The sequence below is a fragment of the Bos javanicus genome, chromosome 10 (assembly GCF_032452875.1).
Source record: "Bos javanicus breed banteng chromosome 10, ARS-OSU_banteng_1.0, whole genome shotgun sequence".
Classification (NCBI taxonomy): domain Eukaryota; kingdom Metazoa; phylum Chordata; class Mammalia; order Artiodactyla; family Bovidae; genus Bos; species Bos javanicus.
Genome location: NC_083877.1, coordinates 14,995,323 through 15,019,150, shown reverse-complemented (window position 1 = coordinate 15,019,150; position 23,828 = coordinate 14,995,323). Strand labels below are relative to the sequence as shown.

Sequence of the window (23,828 nt, the reverse complement as noted above, 5' to 3'; positions counted from 1 at the left end):
TTTTTAGTTTTAAAACTAAACTTTAAAACTAAACCAAGGTTTAAAACTAAAACCTTTAAACTAAGGTGTTGGCAAGTAAAAAGAATAGGTAAATCCTTGCAAAGAAAACACATCTAACAAGACTAGGGGAATGAAGAAGCAATCTGAGCAGTGAAGAGTTAACAGCTGGCCCTCAGACTTGTAAGATTTATGAGAATAAAAACTAGGTACTGTTTATCTTGGAATACCTAATGCCCAGCACAGTCACGAGGAACGCTGTTTGCATAAAAGGTCTGCTGAATGAACGAAGGCTGCAAGACAAGGAGTAAAGATCCTCCAAAATGAACAGGTGATGGAGCGTATTTAAAGGGAGGACAGTATAAACGGAAAAAGAAAAAAGAACAAAGAGAGGGATTCTGGGAGAATAGAGGGACATGTTTAAGTAGCTAAGTAGTTAAATACTTTTTTTCTTTACCAAAAATTAATGAAAAGCAAAAAGGAAGAAGTAATAAAGGAAAAAGAAAAGGCAGAATTAAAATGATTTTGAAAAGAAAAAGGATTCTCACAGTCCTGTGTGAAATCATAAGGGCCATACTGCTATCCCAAGCATATAAGAGGCCAACAGATATGTTAGAGAAAACAGAGAGACAGACAGAGGCTGTCTTTTGCATTGAAAAGTTCATGTAAAGTGCTGGGGGTATGGAGATGCAATTTCAGTGGTAGAGAATACCTCTAAAGGTGCCAAGCAAGGCTGGGTCTCCAGGAACAGTGCTCTAGTTGTGATGCGCTACCTTGTCTTTATGAATGGGATATGAAGTATAAAATATACTCTCATCCACCTCATAACATTGTTTTGTCTAATGGAAACTTAATTAAACTTCTTACATCTACAGAAAGTACCATTTTCCATTAGCTATTTCCTCTGACAATACTCAAGGGATTATAAAGGATTACAAGAGAGACAAAAGCAGTTGAAACGCTAGTCTTTGAAAAACATCTTGGTATACCAAAGAGCAAAGGAAATTTCTGGAGGAATACTAAACACTCAGTGGCTGAAGACAGCAAAATATTTTACATTTACTAATGTTTGCGTCTTTCTATTTCCTGGCTGGCTCTTTATCTTCCAATTTTGTGATAATATTCTAAAATGATTTCCACCTTCACACTGCACAATAACAAATCCAATATGTTGGGTTTAGGTTTCTATTTATAGGCTAGTCATTGCTGAAAAATGGTCACTGGTATTGAATATGGTGTTATCCTTCTAAAAAAAAATCATAAGTTTTCAGGTTGCTTGTTTTTAAATCTGAAAATAGAGAAAGGTTTGGCATTTGCAAATACTCTATCTGGGTTCAATTAGTCACTGGGAAGCTCAAGAAGTAGTTAATGCATCTAATGTAATTTCCCAGACATAATAAACAAGCTATTTTTGGAGAAACAGCACAGCAAAAGTTCTAAGAAGAAATATTAGATTTCTAAACACTCAAAATATTTCCTTTAAGGAAAAATGTTTACATATATATGACTACTATCAATATCCTAAAGAGTAGAACTTATATATATATATATAAAAAATGATGTACTTAATCCACGAAATATTTATACATCCAGATTTATGAAATAAATTTTAATAGTGCTATAATGGCATTTAAAGTAATAAAATAATAATGTGTTTTTGGTCATACTGGAGGGCCACAGTCCATGCAGTCACAAAGAGTCGGATATGACTGAGCAACTAAGCACATGTTAAATATAGTATAGTCACACCATTTAAAAATATGTATTTAAGTATAAATTAGCCCACCAGGCTCCTCTGTCCATGGAATTCTCCAGGCAAGACTCCTGGAGTAGGCTGCCATTCCCTTCTCCAGGGGATCTTCCCGACCAAGGGATTGAACCCTGGTCTCCTGCATTGTAGGCATCTTAGCCACCAGGGAAGCCCCATAAGTATATACATTAAATATAAAATCTAAAATAAAATCTTAGAATCAAAATTCAACAGGTATTTGTTCTAACTATGCTGCTTTTGGTAATCTGACTCCCCACAACGCCCCCAGATTTTAAAAAGAAGCTGGTGTAATAACAAGGTCAGGCTTGTTGGATAACAGCTGTCAAGGTAGGCTGCAGCAGAGGTGAATGTTTATAAAGTAGAATATAAAGTAGAATTAGTGTTTAAATACCCATTTCATTTAAAATAATGATACTGCTTTTAATATCTTTATTCCCATCTGTATGATGAGATAAACTACTCTAGAGAAACATCAACCTGTGTAACATGTTTGGTTGTATTATAAAGATTCCTGAAATAGCCAAAGTCCTCTAACAAGAGAGGAGCTACATTTATCACAATTGTACTCTTTTAATGTTGAAACTTCAACTTTCATGTAACTACAAATATGCTCAAATAGAAGATCTTTTTACTTCATCAAACAGTATCAAGCCTGAAAATAATCTGACTGCAAGCATCAAAGTACCTGTTCTTGGTCTGGTGTTAACTTTCCTTCTTAAACCTTGAAATCTGTATCAATGCTTTCTGCAGACTTTCCTCCTCTCACTTAAATTCTTCCTTCAGGCACTAGTTAGTTTGTTGGAATATTTTCTAAATAGCTCCTATTCAATTACATCAGGCCACATAACTCTCCTGATATATACCTAAAAGGGCTCACATCTATTCTAGATTTACCTCTTGTGTGCTACAACTGTGCCTCAGCAACACAAGACGCCCTTTGCTGAGAATCTCCGAAGTGTCTCAAGAGACTAACAGTCTTTTAAGAGTATGGCTACATAGTCCACTACTTATTTTACCATCCTCTTCAAAATGTTAAACTTTTTAAGGTTGGGCCTGTACTAATTCACTGTATTACCACTTACGTTTAGCACAGGGTGTTTTACATAATGCAGATAGTAACGTTTCATGAAGTGAACTGAGGCATAACCAAGGTACATTATTATTGACGTGAGACTAATGGAAGTATGGGAAATGAGCCTGCAAAACAGAAAGCTCTGTGTACTGCAGCGTAAGTCTTGGACAACTTTTGTTGCCAGTCTTGCACATTCTGAGGCAGGTTTAAAGCATTTACCTGATACTTCTCTGGGGTCGCAAAGAGTCGGACATGACTGAGCGACTTCACTTTCACTTCTCTGCTTTCTGCTTAGGGTTAATTTCACAGCATACACTTTTTAGTTTGAGTAAATATTTAAAATCCTATGACCAGCATTAGGATCACCTGAGAACTCATTAAGGCTCAGACGGTAAAAAAAAATCTGCCTGCAATGCAGGAGACCCAAGCTCAATCCCAAACACTTTCTGTTCCTATTCCTGAATCAGACATGGGGGGACAGGAGAACAATGTGTTTTAATAAGCCCTTCAGGTGATTCTGATGCATACTCAAGTTTGAGAAACACTGTATTAGAACCATCTTTTGGTATAATGAGTATCATACCCAAGTGACCCCTTTAATGCATTATTCCAGCCCCTTAAGAAAAGCAAGAGAGTTCCAGAAAAACATCTATTTCAGCTTTATTGACTATGCCAAAGCCTTTGTGTGGACCACAATAAACTGTGGAAAATTCTGAAAGAGCTGGGAATACCAGACCACCTGACCTGCCTCTTGAGAAATCTGTATGCAGGTCAGGAAGCAACAGTTAGAACTGGACATGGAACAACAGACTGGTTCCAAATAGGAAAAGGAGTATGTCAAGGCTGTATATTGTCACCCTCCTTATTTAACTTCTATGCAGAGAAACACTGGACTGCAGGTAGCACAAGCTGGAATCAAGATTGCAGGGAGAAATATCAATAGCCTCAGATATGCAGATGACACCACCCTTATGGCAGAAAGTGAAGAAGAACTAAAGAGCCTCATGATCAAAGTGAAAGAGGAGAGTGAAGAAGTTGGCTTAAAGCTCAACATTCAGAAAACTAAGATCATGGCATCTGATCCCATCACTTCTTGGCAAATAGATGGGAAAACAGTGCAAACAGTGGCTGACTTTATTTTTCTGGGATCCAAAATCACTGCAGGTGGTGATCGCAGCCATGAAATTAAAAGACGCTTTCTCCTTGGAAGGAAAGTTATGATCAACCTAGACAGCATATTAAAAAACAGAGACATTACTTTGTCAACAAAAGTTTGTCTAGTCAATGCTATGGTTTTTCCAGTGGTCACGTATGAATGTAAGAGTTGGACTGTGGAGAAAGCTGAGCGCCGAAGAATTGATGCTTTTGAACTGTGGTGTTGGAGAACTTGCGAGTCCCCTGGACTGTCAGCAGATCCAACCAGTCCATCCTAAAGGAGATCAGTCCTGGGTCTTCATTGGTAGGACTGATGTTGAGGCTGAAACTCCAATACTTTGGCCACCTGATGCAAAGAGCTGACTCACTGGAAAAGACCCTGATGCTGGGAAAGATTGAGGGCAGGAGAAGGGGACGACACAGGATGAGATGGTTGGATGGCATCACTGGCTCAATGGACATGGGTTTGGGTGGACTCCGGGAGTTGGTGATGGACAGGGAGGCCTGGCGTGCTACGATTCATGGGGTCGCAAAGAATCGGACAAAACTGAGCAACTGAAGTGAACTGAAGAAATACACTGAGAACAATCCAACTCATTCTCTGTACTGTTTTACAATGGTGCATAACCATTTTATTTGGCAGATCTTTTAATCCTATTTTCAAAATTAACTTTCACAATGACTTAAAAAAAAAAAAAAAGATCTCGGCACTTACCCTTTATTATTTAGTGGCGATGTGGGAGACAGGGAAGGACAGGTTCTCTTGGCAGATGGCTCTTCTTCTTCTTCATCTGATGAACTGTCTATGGTTAGATCAATCACCTCTACTTTCTTACTTTTATTTGAAGACTGGTGATGAGAAGCCACTTGGTGCTCTAATGTGGAGCTTAAGCATCCTAGGAGGGAATAATCAAAACACAAGGCAAAAAAAGTCCTGTGATATCTCTTTTTTTCCCTCAGCCTATGGATTAGTCTGTCAGTTACAGTTTAGACTTTATCAGTTATAGTTATACTGCTGGGGCCTAAGAAGAAAAGAGCAATCGTGGCTCTACTCCTCTAAGCTCAAGACTACTAGTATAGATTGTCAAGGATTTTTTTTTTTAATAATTCTGAATTAGAGAATCAAAATGTTACGTCCGCCTCACAATAAAAACAGTCTGAGAGCAAATTCACACGTTACACATTTCCCTGTACATTACCTGATACACTGAGAAATGTTATGGTAATACTTTAGCTTCCTTACAGCAAAAACATACTAAAAGCTAGAGAAAAAATGCAAATGAAAAAAGAACATTCACTAACCTATATCAAGTCTGTTAAAAATTTAAAAGGATACCATTTCAAAAGCATGACTTTACAAAAAAAAAAGCTTATTAAATTATGTTACTCTGAAACCTCATACACAAAAATTTAAAAACTTGCAAAAGGTGAATTTAAAAAGAGCTTCACTACTTCTGAACATTTAATCAATAATTTAATAAGAGTTATTGTGTTATCCATAAATTATGAATATTCTTTAAAAAAGTTGAGTTTTAATATTGAAAACCAGGCTTTAAAAGAGCAAGGAGACTGCACCATCCCTTTGGAAAACTAACACTCACCATCAACTCCATTGTAAGAGGCAGAAACTTCCTGTACTTCCTTTTTTGATCTCATAGGTGCCCAAGAGCCGTCCTCCTTAAACTGTATTTCATCACAATCTGTACAGTACTTTAGGATTTCCATAAACAAGCTATAAAAAACAATTTGTCCTTTGAATATCACATTCTAAATTAAGACCTATTAGAATTACTGTTCAAAAAACATTCAGACCTATTTTTTGTACAAGTATAAATGAGAAAGTACAAGGTATTATTTGTTCTTAAAATCTAGGGTTAAATAGGAAAATAGTTACTTATATTATGGTAGGTTTATGCAAGAAAATATTACATAACTGAAAAATGAGGTTTCCAGAGATTTAAAAAAACATAACATGAGGGGGGGTGGTGAATGTTCACAGTAAGTGGGAAGAGGACAAAGAAAGAAAATTCTGTATTTCAAAAACAAAATTCTGTGTGTGAGTGGTATATAAATAGTGGTTATCTCTGAGAGGTAACATGGAAGATATTTATTCTTTTTCTTTAAACGTTTCAACATAATCCAAACTGCCTACAGTAAGCACATCTTATTCGATAACTGTAGAAATACATGTAAGATATGTACTGAAAGATAGAACTCCTTGATAAATACCATGCAGATACTAAAAAATGAGATCTGCCAAAATGTGTAACACGAATGATCAAATTCTTAGGTTATAATGTTAAACGAAACCAAAGGATAAAAAATACTGATACTGTATAATCACAATTATGGGAAAATAAAAATCAGAATACATCTTTTTATTTTCCTGCATTTTCCAATTTTTCTTTAGGAGTATGTATGTATGTGTGGATATTATAATAAGAAAGAAAAATCCCAATTGATGGGGGCATCTAAAGTTATGTAATATACAGAACTGGTAAAATATTATTCAATTTATTAGTGATCGCTGACATCTCTGAAAAATTAAACATACAACATTTAAGTTACACATTTACTTTCACCCATATGATTGGTCTGGCACCTTTCAAGCTCTGGGTTACACCTGTATTGCTAAATGTATTCCATTCCTTATGTTATACCTTCTGGCTCCTTTGTTTCCTCAAATACTATAGATAAGATACATTAAGCATTTTGCTAGAGAGCACAGGAAATATCAAGAATGTATTTTTTTCTTTTCACAATTTATTTTTGCTCAGAGGGAAAAAGGAAAAAAAAAAGGAGGCTAGAGAACAGGAGAAAATTTAAAAAGATATTTGAAGATGTGTGGAAGGACAGATAAAACACTGGAATGTCAGGAAAAAAAAAAGTAACTGTTGTAATGCTATAGATGGAGAAGAAAGACAAAGCCAAGTGTTTTAGGGGAAACAGAAACAGAGAGCTGCTAGTCAGTGTGTTGGTCATTTTTAGGAGCCCACACAGCAGGGAGTAGGCCCATATAGTGAATGAAGCACCAGAAAATCTCCAAAAACAGCCCGACTTTTGGTCAGCTTAGGTAAACAGAGTTTCGCAATTCTTTCATTCTTCCTCTAGAAAGGTCTGCATGTCTAGGGACAGATGGAGTCAGTTAGGAAAAGGTGTAAGCTACACACTGCTCAGAACCACTGGTCCTTTAAAATGGTAAATGTCAGGAGGCACTGACAGTGAGGCATGTATCTTCAAAACAAGAAGACATAGTTAAAAAGGGAAAATGTTCACAATATTAATTACTTAGAAAAAATATAGATTTCTACAGTCATGAATATTCTAAAAATATATAACTCAGAAACCACTATCTATAGAATTTTAATCCCAAACCTGATGGGTAACAAAACTGTAATAGATGGTTACTATGCAGTACAAGGAAAAACTTTAAATTGACATACCCATCAATAATAAGGTGTTCATATGGGGCCTTCTTATCACAGACAGGACAAACCCAAGTTGGTTTTTTCTCATTCATCTGAATATAAAGAGTTGCATCAAAACACTGCAGATGAGAACATGTGAGGGCCCGACATGGAATTGTCAGCCGCATTTTACCAAGCTTTAAAAGAGGGAGACAAAAGTTAAGTATTAGACAACCGTTGTTAAAAGTTTTTCCTGAAACAAACACAATGTGCATGTATTCTGATTTAAAGCATATTGTGTCTACTTTCAACACACTTCCTGTAAAACATCTACAGGTTAAAAATTACTATTATTTCTTTGGATATTAAAATACAGAGACTATGGAAAATCTACAGCAGAGGTTATTTACCCTCAATTCACAGCTTATAACCCTCAATTCACAGCTTACAGATCCACTTTTAGGGAGAAAGACCATGAATCCCTTGAAATTACACACAAAATCTTATAAATGTGTGCATTTTTCCAAAGAGTGCTTTCACCAAATTGTTAGGGTAGTCCCGAATCCAAAAAAGAACCACTTTACTAGGTACTGGGAAAGGAAAAATGAATGCCTTACTAAATGCTCAAGATACAATCAACCTGATCTCTGAATGAGAGTAATTCACAGGTCAAAACAATAAACACTCCCACGTTTGGCATAATTGCCTACTGGCAGCTCTGAGCAAAGCCAGTTGTTTGCACTCTCTTCCCTCACTGGGTACCATCACAGGCAATTGAGCAAACACCTCTGGACCTCTAGCATCTCTGGCACGTTATGAGACTTGCTCTTCTTGCCCTGCAAACAGTGCTTCTGCTGATACAGGTCGAGTCTGTCCTATGAACAATGAGATCTGCTTCATTTGGTCTGAACTGCTAGCTTTGGCCCAAAGCAGAAAAGCTGTCCCAAGACCTGCCCAGGGAGCTACCATATCACCACCTCCTTGCATGGAGGACACTTCATACAGGTCAGCCAGATAACCACTGCAGGGTCCCCAGAGGTCATAGTGCCCATACAGTATAGAAGTCACCTACTTTCAATAACCATATTTTTTCCCCCTAAATATTAGGAAAAGATTTTCACACATATTTGTGAGCTTGAAAAATATAAAGGTTTGAAAAGTATAAAAGTTAAATAAGAAAAAAAAAAAAGATTCTTGGCTTTGAATTTCAGGGAAATGTGCAATTTCCTAGTCTACCAAGGAAACTGTCATTTGGGGTCCTGAATTATTGTTCTGGCACCAGTGACTTACTGTGCCTCTAGGAAAGGCACTTAACCTTGCCGGGCCTCTCTTTCTATCTCTGATAGAACATGGCTTCCCCCTTACTTCAACAGGATGTAGTGATGAAGAATAAACAAGGACCCAGAATGTGCCATCATCTTGAGAAAGGAGAAATGCCAGTGTATAGTATCAGAAGTATGAACAGGAAGGATACAGAGAAAACTGACAGCTTCCTCCTCTGTGCTCCCAACTCCACCCTGCATATGATCACGCTGTTTATTTATGTGTTTCTCCTCCTCCAAGAAACACATCTGGCTCATCTCCTTATCTTCAGCACTAGGAAATGTACCTGCTACATATACAGCAGGAAGATGGTCCTGTGTACTGATCAGGCTTCAGCTGTGCATGCTGGACAGTTTCTAGGAGGCACCATTCACTTACAGTGTGAATTTTGGATGTTATTTAGTCTCTCTGAGCCTTAGTTTTCTAAAATGGGAATAAAAGTAGCATCTATACCATAAGACTGGGGGGTCTAAATTATATTCATTGCACAGGGTCTAACACATAGTAAGTACTCAATATATGCCCCCATTATTAATTAAAGTACAGAAACATATTTACTTCTAATCACTTTATGAGCTAGTAGGAGACCCACTCAAACCTCAGCCTAGTCAGTCTTCTCTTCTATGCTCACACAGTATTGAACTATTCCACTACTTCCCTTCTACACTTCTATTTAATTTTTATGATTTGATTTACCTAAGTACCTGATGAAAAGGCATACACATAAACAGAACGAGCTCTCATAACAAAAAAACCACCTATTTACCATTAGCCAAGACATACCACATTAGTCTAGAAACATTTTCCCAAAACGATCTAGTTGGTGGTGCTAAATTAAATTTTTATGTCTAAAGTTCAGGCCTTAACTTATCTGGGAAGTGCAAGTTCCTACTGAGTAGGTATATTTACCACTGCCTTAAAACTAAGCAGAGAGATTCTAGATGAATACAGTAATCACAGACATGGTTCAGGTAATTGCATAACTAGTAGGCTACTTCTGACAGTTTACAAAGACAGTGGATAAGAAGATAAGATACAAAGACTGTTTCAGAATCCAAGCAAAGGCTGTAGAACTTATACTCTGAAAAGCAATTATTCTCTAAAGACCATCATCTCACATACCTTTAGCCCTAAATTCCCAGCTGTCAGTTCATCTTTTCATTGGGAGAGCAACTCTCAAGCCCTTATGATCAGCCACACTGACAAGTTTACCTACAGAATTTTTAAGGAACACTGCTACATGAATGGCGCAGGAAGGACATGTATAAACAGGTACAAGAAAGAAGTTCATTTTGAAATGCAATTTATTAGCTGTTACACAAATGTCTCCTTTCAAAGAATTACAGAGTAATTGTTACGTGATAACCCTCATATTCCTGACTTTTAAAAACAATCACTAAATTCTAAATACTTATCTTAGAGTGGACACTTAATTCTCTAACTTCAGAGAGGAAGCTGAGCTTTAAACATCTTCATCTTGTAATTACAAACCCCTTTTCCCTATATGGCATGGGATGGACATTTGCATCATTTGCAAATAAACACTTTGAAAACAACTCCCAAATAAGTTTTCTAAAGCCACTAATCTTATTATAACATAATAGTAATTGAGGATACTTCAAGAGAAAAAGAAAATACCCTACTTAGATATAAGTTCAAACCAGCTTATACCAAAAGGACTCCAAAAAACATCAACAATATATGTACTTTTCCCTTGTAAAAAGAAAAGAACAGTGTGAAATTGGGACTTTTACAACTTTTTCATCATTATCATTATCATAAGTATTTCATGAATAAATCTTCAAAGAGTTTCTTTTTCCTTTTCTTCTATCAATTCCAAGAGATTTGCATTTGAGTTTACAGGTCTAGGGAGTACCTCACAAAGCAGGTTCACAAATATTCTTCCAGTTCTATTTTTAATAAATCAAAACTAAAAAATTCCCAAAGAACAAAAATCATTTTTAATTATTTTCATTGCCTTTAGCTAAACAGCACACAAACAGAAACTCATTTATTTTGAGCTGTGTATATCACAACTGGGCAATTCAAATGCACAGTCAGACATCATATTTACATATTTCAAAGGGAACAAATCTTTTATTATTCTATAAATTTGATATATAGATGAGTTGTCATTAAAAAGTGTTACTTTTTAGAGTAAAAAACCTAAAATATAAGCATTACTGTTCCAGAATAATTGTAAAGGTATTATTTCTTAGGTCAAATAGAAATCCATAAAAGTATTATAATTATGGATTATATACAGAGAGTTGTTTTCCCTACAGTCTGAATTTTGAAAGCATAAGTCAATTTAAAATGAACTGCTATAGTTGCTGAAACTAAAAAAGGGGATATGGAAAGAAAAACTTAAAGTTGGCCCATTAAATTAAGAGGTACAAGGAGCAAAACATGATTAGCATTTTGTACTAATATAAAGATCACCTGAACTATGAAATTCAAAACTAGTTCTATAAATAAGAACATCAAGATTTATGTTGTAGTGCTTATTTATACAAAAAAATGCTTCATCTAAGTGTTAAACAATATAAACATCATATATATTAGCACAACTGTAAACACTTTTAAAATGAGAATGCAAAAAAACAAGACCCTTTCCAGTGATTTAAATGGAAAATGAAGCTTATGCACATTCCTAAATTTCTCATATTCTCTAAACTGGTATTTTATAATGGAACAGGGTGGCAAGAAATCATGTCAAAGGGGAGGGTGGATAAATAGGTGTTTGGAAGCAAGAGGGTATGATAGGTATACAACTTAAAAAACTGTCTTCTCACCCTTCACTAACCTGGACTGTGAACCATTTTTCTAAATGTTAAAAAATACCACATTCCTTTACACCTTAGTCTATTATAACATCTGATTAACTTAAGAATCCATCCCAGGTCCCTCCAGCCACTAACTTTCATCGTACAAAAAAATTTAACATTAATTAAATCTGCCACCTTAACCACCTTAAAGTGTACAATTCAATAATACTATGTTCACACTACTGTACGACACATCTCTGGAACTTTTTCATCTAGCACCACTGAAACCCTCCCCCCAGCCCATAGTAACTGTCTATTTTCTGTTTCCATGATTTTGACTACTTTAGATACTTCATGGAATCATATGGTATTTATGCTTTTGTGACTAGTTTATTTTGCTTATTGTAATGTTACCTAGGTGTATCTACCTTGTAGCGTATGACAGGATTTCCTTTTTTTCATGTTGCATACATAATACATCATATTTTATTTGTTCACCTCTTGATGGACATTTGGGTTGCCTCCACCTCTTGGCTATTGTGAATAACACTGTGATGAATGTGGTTATGCAAATTATTTCTTCGAGATCTTACTTTGAATTCTTTTAGATATATGAATTGATGGATCACATATTCATTTTAACTTTTTGAGGTACCTCCATATTGTTTTCCATAATGGCTACAGCATTTTATATTCCCATCAAGAGTGCACAAGGGTTCCAGTATCTGTGGCACCCTTACTGACACTTGTTCTGTTTTTGATTGGAGCAATCCTGATGGGCATGAAGTGATTATCTCATCTGTGCCTTTGATATGCATTTCCTTGGTGATTAGCAGTGTTGAACATCTTTCCGTGTGGTGTTGGCCATCAATGTATCTTCTTTGGAGAAAGGTCTATTCAAGTCCTTTGCTTATTTTTAATCAGGTTTTTTCTTTTTTTGCTGTTGGGGTGCAGAAGTTCCTTATATATTCTGGATATTGACCCCTTCTCAGGTATAAAATTCTCAATTATTTTCTCCCATTCCCTAAGCTGTCTTTTCACTCTGTTCATGGTTTCCTTTGACAAGCAGAAGTTTTACGTTTGGTGCAGTCCCGTTGGTCTGTTCTTGCTTTTGTCACTTGTGATTTTAGTGTCATATCCAAGAGGTAATTGACAAATTCAACTGAAGCTTTTCCCCCATGTTTCTTAACAATGAAAGGTATTATAGTTTAGATCTTAAATCCATTGTGAATTAATTTTGAGGGTCCAACTTCATTATTTTGCATGTGAATATCCAGTTTTCCCCAATGCCATTTGTTTAGAGACTTTTTCCTATTATGCAGCATTGGCATTCCTAGGCATGTGATCATATATGCTGTAAAAATTTGTTTTTGGGCCACTGGTCTATATTATCTATTAATATCATTATGTCAATACTATACCATCTTATATGGGATTTCATTGGAAGGAATGATGCTAAAGCTGAAACTCCAGTACTTTGGCCACCTCATGCGAAGAGTTGACTCATTGGAAAAGACTCTGATGCTGGGAGGGATTGGGGGCAGGAGGAGAAGGGGACGACAGAGGATGAGATGGCTGGATGGCATCACTGACTCGATGGACGTTGAGTCTGAATGAACTCTGAGAGTTGGTGATGGACAGGGAGGCCTGGCGTGCTGTGATTCATGGGGTCGCAAAGAGTTGGACATGACTGAGCGACTGATCTGATCTGATCTGATACCATCTTAATTACTACTGCTTTCTAGCATGTTTTGAAATTAGGGAATGGAAGAGCTCAAACTCTGTTCTCATTAAAATTGCTTTGGTTACTCAGAGTCCCTTGAGATTCCATAGAAATTTTAGGATTTTTTTTTTAAGTTTCTGTAAAACATGCCAATGGGATTTGATAGGAACAACAATGAATCTGTAGATCACTTTGGTAGTATGGACATTTTAACAATGTTAAGTTTTCTAGTCCATAATTATAGGATGTCTGTTTATTTCTATTTTCTCTGAATTTCTGCAATGTTTTATAGTTTTCAATCTCCCTGGTTGAGTTTATTCCTAAATATTTTATCCTTTTTGATGCTATAGTAAATGGGAGGCTCAGACTGTAAACTGTCTGCCTACAATGCGGGAGACTCAGGTTTGATTTCTGGGTCGGGAAGATCCCCTGGAGAAGGAAATGGCAACCCACTCCAGTACTCTTGCCTGGAAAATCCCATGGATGGAAGGGCCTGGTGGGCTACAGTCATGGGGTCGCAAAGAGTTGGATACGACTGAGCAACTTCACTTTCTTTCTTTCTTAGTTTCCTTTTCAGTTTGGTCACCTAGTTCTTTTCAGAAAGACAATTAACTTTTTAAATTTTTATTTATTTATTTTTGGCTGTGCTGCATCTTTGTTGCTGCTTGGACTTTCTCTAGTTGGGGTGAGTGGGGGCTACTCTTTGCTGCAGCATGTGGGATTTTCATTGCTGTTGCTTCTCTTGTGGAGCACTGGCTCTAGGGCGCACAGGCTTCAGTAGCTGTGGCTCCAGGTGCTAGAGCACAGGCTCAACAGTTGTGGTACACGGGCTGAGTTGCTCTCCAGCATGTAGGATCTACCTGATCAGGAATCCAACCCGTGTCTCCTACATTGGCAGGTGGATTCTTTCCACTGAGCCACCAGGGAAGAGGCCACTAACATTTGACTGCTACTTTGTGTTGATTTTGACTATAACTTTGTTAGTTCTAATAAGTTTTTTGTTTGTTTGAGCAGTCTTAAGGGGAGTTTTCTACATAAAAGATCATGTCATCTGAAAACAGAAGTTATTTCACTTCTTCCTTTCCAATCTACCACCAGCCCAACTGTTCTGGCTAGAACTTCCAGTACTATATTGAACAGCAGTGGTGCAAATGGGCATCCTTGTCATGTTCTCTACCTTTGAGGAACAACTTTCAAGTCTTTCCACACTGAGTATAATCCTCATTGTGGGCTTTTCATATATGGCTTTTCATATGTTGAGGAAGCATCCTTCTATTTCTAGTTTGTTGAGTATTTTTATCATGAAAGGGTGTTGAATTTTATTAAATTTATTAAATAAATATAAAAAAAATATAAATAAATAAATTAAATTTATTAAATTTTATTAAATGCTTTTGTAATTTTTTTCTATACTGACTGAGATGTGGGTTTTGTTCTCCATTTTGTTAATGTGCTCTATTACAATGATTTATTTTTGTATGTTGAACAAGTCTTATAATTCCAGCTATGAATTCCACTTGGTCTGGTGTATTCTAATACACTGGTGAATTCAGTTTGCTAGAATTTTGTTGCAAGTTTTTGTTTCATCAGGGATACTGGTATGCAGTTTTCTAGTTTGTTTGTTTCATTTTGTCTTGTCTTTTTGTGTGGTTTTGGGGATCAGTAACACTATCCTCAAAGAATGAGTTTGGGAGTGTTCGTTCTTTAATTTTTTGTAAGAGTTTGAAAAGGCTTGGTGTTAATTCTTCTTTAAATGTTTGGTAGGATTCTCCACTGAAGCCAAGGGGTCCTAGGCTTTTCTTTGTCGGGAGGTTTTTCATTGCTGCTTCAATCTCCTCACTAGTTACAAGTCTGTTCGGATTTCTTATTTCTCCATGATTCAGTCTTGGTAGGTTATATGCTTGCAGGAATTTATCTTCTTCTTCTAGGTTATCTAATTTGTTGGCATCAGATCAGATCAGTCGCTCAGTTGTGTCCAACTCTTTGCAACCCCATGAATCGCAGCACGCCAGGCCTCCCTGTCCATCACCAACTCCCGGAGTTCACTCAGACTCACGTCCATCGAGTCAGTGATGCCATCCAGCCATCTCATCCTCTGTCGTCCCCTTCTCCTCCTGCCCCCAATCCCTCCCAGCATCAGAGTCTTTTCCAATGAGTCAACTCTTCGCATGAGGTGGCCAAAGTACTGGAGTTTCAGCTTTAGCATCATTCCTTCCAAAGAAATCCCAGGGCTGATCTCCTTCAGAATGGACTGGTTGGATCTCCTTGCAGTCCAAGGGACTCTCAGGAGTCTTCTCCAACACCACAGTTCAAAAGCATCAGTTCTTCAGCGCTCAGCCTTCTTCACAGTCCAACTCTCACATCCATACATGACCACAGGAAAAACCATAGCTTGACTAGACGAACCTTCGATGGCAAGGTAATGTCTCTGCTTTTGAATATGCTATCTAGGTTGGTCATAACTTTCCTTCCAAGGAGTAAGCGTCTGTTAATTTCATGGCTGCAGTCACCATATACAGTGATTTTGGAGCCCAGAAAAATAAAGTCTGACACTGTTTCAACTGTTTCCCCATCTATTTCCCATGAAGTGATGGGACTGGATGCCATGATCTTCGTTTTCTGAATGTTGAGCTTTAAGCCAACTTTTTCACTCTCCACTTTCACTTTCATCAAGAGGCTTTATAGTTCCTCTTCACTTTCTGCCATAAGGGTGGTGTCATCTGCATATCTGAGGTTATTGATATTTCTCCCGGCAATCTTGACTCCAGCTTGTGCTTCTTCCAGTCCAGCGTTTCTCATGATGTACTCTGCATATAAGTTAAATAAACAGGGTGACAATATACAGCCTTGACATACTCCTTTTCCTATTTGGAACCAGTCTGTTGTTCCATGTCCAGTTCTAACTGTTGCTTCCTGACCTGCGTACAAATTTCTCAAGAGGCAGATCAGGTGGTCTGGTATTCCCATCTCTTGAAGAATTTTCCACAGTTTCTTGTGATCCACACAGTCAAAGGCTTTGGCATAGTCAAGAAAGCAGAAATAGATGCTTTTCTGGAACTCTCTTGCTTTTTCCATGATCCAGCAGATGTTGGCAATTTGATCTCTGGTTCCTCTGCCTTTTCTAAAACCAGCTTGAACACCAGGAAGTTCACGGTTCACATATTGCTGAAGCCTGGCTTGGAGATTTTTGAGCATTACTTTACTAGCATGTGAGATGAGTGCAATTGTGCGGTAATTTGAGCATTCTTTGGCATTGCCTTTCTTTGGGATTGGAATGAAAACTGACCTTTTCCAGTCCTGTGGCCACTGCTGAGTTTTCCAAATTTGCTGGCATATTGAGTGCAACACTTTCACAGCATCATCTTTCAGGATTTGTTGGCACAGCAGTCTCATAATCCTTTTAATTTCTGTGACATCTGTTATAATGTCTCTTCTTTCATTTCTTATTTCAGCTATCTGAATCTTTCCTCTTTTTTCTTAGTTTAGCTAAGGGCTTGTCAATTTTGTTGATCTTTCAAAAACCAACTCTTAGTCTTGTGATTTTTTTTTGGACTGTTTTTCTAGTGTCTTATTTCATTTATCTCTTTTCTAATCTTTATTTCTTTCTGTGTGCTGACTTCAGCTTTAGTTTGTTTTTCTAGTTTCTTGAGGTACAAGATTAGGTTGTTGATTTGAGTTCTTTCTTTTTGAATGTAAGCATTTACTGCTATAAACTTTCCTCTTCCTACTATTTCTGCTGCATCTTGTAAATTTTGGTATACCATATTTTTATTTTCGTCTTCCAATATTTTCTAAATTCCCTGTGACCTCTTCTTTTGATTCATTGGTTGAGAATGTATTATTAAATTTCCACATGTCTGTGGATTTTCCTGTTTTCTTCATGTTACTGATTCCTACTTTCATCACATTGTGATCAAAGAAGATATTGTATATGATTTTAATCTTAGATTTGTTAGGACTTCTTTTGTAGCCTAACCCATGCTCTATCTTAGAGAGTGTTCTGTGTGCCCTTGAGAAGGATGTATATTCTGCTTTGTTGGGTGCAGCATATCTGTTAGGTCCAACTGGTATACAGTGTTGATTAGGCTCTTTGCTTACTTACTGATCTTCTGTCTGGTTGTTCTATCAATAACCAAAAGTAGGGTATCAAAGTCTACTACTATTAATATTATTGTGTTGGTGTCTATTTCTCCCTTCAGTTCTGTCAACTACTGAATCATATACATGGGAAAGAATTTAAAATAATTATACAGGGACTTCCCTGGCAGTCTAGGGGTTAAGACTCTGCCTTTTCAGTGCAGTGGGGCACAGGTTTGATCCCTGGTTGGGGAACTAAGATCCCATATGCCACGTGGCATGGCAGAAAAACATCAACAAAAACAAACCCAAAACCCAAACAAAAAACAAACAGAAAAATCCTGGAGTCAAAATATTTTCCCTATAAAAAGGACTGGCCATAGTAAGGGAAAAAAAGATAGAAGGATATATACAAAATGATAGGTTTGGTAGTTTTCCTTAATTTCACTGTATTTTTTCCGTAATTTACAGATGCTTAATAGTGAACAGAAGTTCTCTTAACAAGAGTTTTTTTTTAAGCTGTGTTTATATTGTATTGTATTATAAACTAATTCTTGAGCTACTGACTTCTGCATTACTTTTTGTGTTGAGGTGTGTTTTTCACACTTGTGTTGAGGTTTTATAAATTATAAGAGACTAAGATATAAGACAAATAAAACAATTTTTATTTAAATTTTTGTTTTTTAAGAATAAATTCATCTTAGATTAGTAGGATTTCAGTATTAAAAGCCTTCAATATCAGACTTGCCTGAACAATCCCAGCAAATGAGGAAATAGCTGAGTCCTCTTATTTTTCATATTTTCTCCCAATTTAAATGATTCATTACAGAACAATAGACAATCAAAATGTAACTTACTTTTAGTTTTTCATGTATTTTTATATGAAAGCAACATTCGACTACCACTTCTACTATTGGTGGACCTAACATCAAATTAGTTAAGCAACAAACCTTAACAACACATTTTTGGAAACATTTTCACTACCAATTTTCACATAGACATTATATTTATTTTATACAAATGAATGAAACTGATCTCATTTTCTGGTTTAAAAATGTCTAGTTGATTTTTATATGCATACCAATTCAATTATTCAGGTTAAACAATAGTTTTTAATTCTTGTTATAGTCATTGCTGGCAAAGTGGTTAAGCTAAATGTATGAGAAATCATGGCCAGATTTTTATTCAGAAGCATACTATTTAATAAAATGAAACTGCAATAAATACACTGAAATGATAAACATGCCTCATTTGGAGATTTTACACTTAAGTCTGAGAAACAGTCATCTAATAACCATAATCAATATTTAAATATAACTAAGAGTGGAAAATTTTATAGACATAAATTTGTTTAGATTTCAAATCCTAAGACTACATAATATCTTTTATTTTTCATCAACTCTTAACAAGTGGATATGTTTCAAGGTAACAGAATTTGTTAAATACTGGAAATACTTAGTAAAAAAAAGAAAATGTGTACTAAACCTCCTGGAGACCAAATATTAGTTAGCACTTACTGGACATAGTAGAGAAACCCTCAGGCTGGTTGTAGCTATTTCACTGTCTGGATCCGCAGTCAACTTCTCTTTAACTGACATTCATCAAAGAAAAAAACAAACAAAGAAGTTTTTTAAAGATGTATCATTGATGCAACACAAGAAAAAGAATGAGAAACTTAAAAAAATGACACTAAAGAATAATCTGCTCAATTATTTTCCAATCAACTGAATGAAAAAAAAAATTTATAGTTTATAATCTCTACAATAAGCAAAGGAAGGAAAATGACTGTATACCTATCTATAGACTGACTACACTTCCTGTAAGCTTCCTATTTCTCACCGACAAAACAAAAGTTGCACTGCACTAACATAAAAGGAATTTATATAAGCAGTTTAACATAGTCAAATGATGGCAGACCCTTCTTTTATAACTCTAAGAAACTGGATAAATATTTTCTTTTAAACTATGACAATATTATTTTAAAAGAAACTAATAAAAACTATAAAACATGTATAAATGTTTACAAAGCTCAGATAATAAAAATACTTATTGTAAACATATTAATTCTAATTTCATATTGTAAAAAAAGTTCAACTGCCTTTTTTAAAACCATATAATTATTTGAGTTTTATATTTATTTACCCATAACCTGATAAGTTACACTATCTTGGGTAAGTCAATCCTCCTCTCTGAGATTAATTTAACTTCTTGGAAAATAACAACCACACTGTATAATCTCTAAGTCTTCTCAGTTCAAATTTCCTGTGGTTCTTAAGAGAGGCAGCACTGGTAATTTTACTTTTAAAGCTATTCTGTTACTCTTGGTCAGTTTAATACAACAAGGATCTTACACTTCTCATCTGCAAACCAGTGACATTCAGGTTACTTCTGAAACCCCTAGAACGTCAACTAAACTTCAACACAGAAGTGCGACAGAATACACCTAAATGTAATATTCAAATAATTTTAGAAACTGTTTCACAGTAACTTTAAAGTCTATATGTGTAAGGGGGCCCAAGCGGAGTAGTTGTGGACATAGTTAATCACAGAATTTCAGACCTGAGGCACAACTGATTGTGACCAGACAGCTGACTGATAGATGGGTAGAAGCACAGATATGCATAGATACACAGAGAGAAGAAAAGGGAAAAGTACTTGGATAAAGAAGAATAATTTCAGAACAGATGTCTATGAAACTAATAGCCATTTATAAGAATTAAGAATCCTGCCTTTATTAAACTTGATGAGCGTATTTTTTTTGAAGTGGTCCAAATCTTAGATACTCTATACAACTGTCTTCATAAACTAGTGGATCTCAAGTAAGATGCACATCAGAGCTACCTACAGAGCTTTCTAATTTATAATTGCCCACTGAATCAAAATGGAGAAGAGGGATACAAATGAGTAGTTTTTTAATAAAAAGTTCCAGATGTGATTCTGATGACATACTAAAAAGTAATTTTATGGCCTAGAAATTCTGAAAATTTAAAGTCTACTTAACTTGTAGGCTATCACATCTAAAAAGGCATACAATCCATGGATTTTGTCTGGAAAATAGTTATCACATCACATATGCTAATTAATTTTATAAGTAAATTATGAAAAACGTGCTTTTGCCACTATAGACCCAATCTTAATCCTTTCTTGAGATACATTTAATGAATAGTATCTGCTTAAAGGTGACAACTACCATATGATAAATGTGGTTACTAACCATTTTACAACCACCCCTCTTAATACCCACACAGCAGTACAAACAGCAAGGCAACAGTAACTGACTTTAGGTTCTGTCTATACGAAGTTCAGCGTTAGTACTCTGAAAAGAAATGAAAAAGGAGAGGCAACCTGAGGCAATGGTTCAGAGCAAGGAGTCTAGAGCCAGCCTAGGTTATAATTCAGCCTTAGTCACTTTTCTGTGCCTCAGTTTCATCATCTTATAAATGAGAATAATACAAGTAGCTCATAGCATTGTTTTAAGAATTAAATGAGTTAATACAAACAAATGCTTTAAAATAACAACATTATTCTCAATAAATATTAGCTATTGAGTGGAATGGGGAGGGAGGTGGGAGGGAGGTTCAGGAGGGAGAGAAAAAATATTAGCTATTGCAACAAAATAAAATATGATTTGCACGTTCATTTTCTTTCAGAGGTAAAAGATTTTTCTGAAATTATTTTAGAATCAGTTTGTCACTTTCTTTTAAGAAAAGCTTTGCTTTTTCACCTTTGCCATTATAGATTCACTCAATCCTTTCATGTAAAGATACTTTTTGAGGATCTTGATTTAATTGAATTTAACCTAAAGATCAAACTGGAGAGAACTGACATCTCTCCAGTAACAATACTGAGTGTTCTGATCCATTAACATGATGTATCTCTCCATTATTCAGGTCTTATTTTAGTTACTCTTACCAGTGTTTTATAGTTTTCAGCATACAAATCTTGCACGTATTTTGCATAATATATCCCTAAGTACTTCATTTTTTTGATGTTACAATTTTTATAAACTGACCATATAAATTCACACATTAACTCAAGTAGCTTTTTTTTTGGTAGATTCTTTGGGATTTTTTTCCCTACACAATTATGTCATCTTCAAATAATTATTATTCATTTCTAATCGGTTTCTTTTTTCTTACATTATTGTGCTGGCTAGGATCTGAAGGGCAATGCTGAACAGACGTATTAAGATATTCTTGCCTTATTTTCAATCTTAGGGGTAAAGTTTTTGCCATTTAATATGATATTAGCGAAAGGCTTCTTATAAAATACCCTTTCATACATTAAACAACCCCCTTGTCTCTACTTTGCTGAATTTTATCATGAATGGATATTGAAAAAGTGACCAAAAGCTTTTACTGAATCTATGGTGATGATCATATGATTTGTTTGTTTTTTTTTTTTAGTTTGCTGAGGTGAATTATGATGACAGATTTTTTAAAATATGTAATGACCCTAATATCCCTGTATAAACTATTTGATCACTATGCATTACCTTTTTATATACTATATTTAATCAAAACAATTCTGAAAAAGAAAAAGTTGGAGGACTACCTGATTTCAAGAATTACTATCAAGCTTTAGTTAGTAAGACTGTGTTACTGGTATAAAGATAGACAAATAGGTCAATGGAAGATAATGAAGGAGTCCAGAAATAAATTTATATACCTATCATCAATTGGTTTTTGACAAAGGTGCCAAGGTAATTAAATGGAGGAAAATTTAGTATTTTTGACAAATGTTATGGAACAACTGGGTATCTATATGGGGAGAAAATGAACCTATAAGTTTACTTTGCATCACATACAAAAATTAATTTCTGATAAATTGTAGGGACTTCCCTGGTGATCCAGTGGTTAACAATCTACCTGCTAACGCAGGGGGCCTGGGTTTGATCCCTGGTCTGGGAAGAGCCCACATGCCCATGCAGTAACTAAGCCTGTGTGCCATGAGTCTGTGCTCCACAACGAGAGAAGCCCCTGCAATGAGAAGCCCATGCACTGCAACCAGAGAGCAGCCCCTGCTTGCTGCAACTATAGAAAGCCTGAATGCAGCAGTGAAGACCTAGCATAGCCAAAAATAATGTAAAATAAACTGCAGACCTAAACTAAAACAATAAGACTTCTAGAAGTAAAATGTTTGTGATCTTGGATTTGGCAAAGATTTCATTGTATACAAAAAGCATAAACTATAAAAGAAATGGGAAAAATTTGAAGAGCCATTTCATCAAAGAAGCTGGAAGGATGGCAGATAGGCACATGAAAAGATGTTTAACATCATTAGTCATTAGAAAAGTGCAAATTAAAACCACAAATGACATATCACCTACACAGTAATCAGAATAGCAAAATCAAAGCAGCCTGACAATACCTACTGTTAGTGAGAATGGGGAAAAACTCAAAATCTCAAATCTTATTGGACAGAATGCAAAAATGGAATATGCACTTCATAGGAAACTGCCAATCTCTTTTCCATACCATTTACCATGTGACCCAGCAATCCTAGTCCTGAGTACTTACCCAACAGAAATGAAAACGTATGTTCACAAAACTGAGATATTCATATGCAAAATGTAAATGTTTCCAGCAACTTTATTCATAACGAAAAACTGGGAACGATCTAAATGTCCATCAACTGACAAATGGATAAACAAATTACAGTACCAATAAATGGAACATTATTCAGTAATAAAGAGCTCAAACTACACAAACAAACCTAAAAGGATTATACTATGTGAAAGAAATCAGAAATGAAAGGCAGGGGGTGGGATGAATTGGGATTAACATATATACACTATTGATATTATATATAAAATGGAGAACTAATGAGGATCAATTGCATAGCTCAGGGAACTCTACTCAATGCTCTGTGATGATTTAAATAGGAAGAAAATAAAAAAAGGGGGGATGTATGCATATGTATAGTTGTTTTACTTCGTTGTACACTAGAAACTAGTTCAACACTGTAAAGCAATTATACTTCAATAAATTGTGTGTGTTAGTCACTCAGTCGTGTCTGACTCTTTGTGACCCCATGGACTCCTCTGCCCCTGGGATTCTCCAAGAAAGAATACTGGAGTGGGTTGCCATTCCCTTTTCCAGGGGATCTTCCCAACCCAGGGATCAAACCCAGGTCTCTGGCATGGAAGGCAGATTCTTTACCATCTGAGCAACCAGGGAAGCCTTCAATAAAAAATAATTTAAAAAAAAAAAAAGGCTACATGTGGGACTTCAAATATCTGAAATTCTGGAAAAGGAAAAGCTACAGAGACAGAAATCATATTAATGGTTATGGGAAGTAGGGGAGAAGAAATGAGACAAACTGTGAAGGTCCACAGAGGAACTTTCTGGGGTGAAGAATGTTACATGTTTTCATTGTAACATGTGGTTCATGATTGCATATACCTGTCAAACTCAGAATGGACACTTAAAAAGGTGAGTTTTTACTGCTTGTAAACTTCGATAAACACAACCAAAATATTGAAGGTAGGGGATGGGAATCACTATGTTAAATTTCAGAAGAAAGTATGGAGGAA

General features: G+C 35.8%; 1 protein-coding gene across 2 annotated transcripts in view; it reads right to left on the bottom strand.

Annotated features, from left to right (window-relative positions):
* PIAS1 (protein inhibitor of activated STAT 1) overlaps positions 1–23,828 on the bottom strand; it is a 127,913-nt gene that overhangs the window by 7,158 nt on the left and 96,927 nt on the right. For both annotated transcript variants that reach the window (XM_061430177.1, XM_061430176.1), the window contains exons 8-11: positions 18,811–18,884; positions 7,439–7,599; positions 5,597–5,727; positions 4,711–4,891 (exon numbers count right to left, since the gene is read on the bottom strand). In XM_061430177.1, the coding sequence (XP_061286161.1) occupies positions 4,711–4,891; positions 5,597–5,727; positions 7,439–7,599; positions 18,811–18,884 (547 nt within the window). The remainder of the gene's footprint in view (positions 1–4,710; positions 4,892–5,596; positions 5,728–7,438; positions 7,600–18,810; positions 18,885–23,828) is intronic.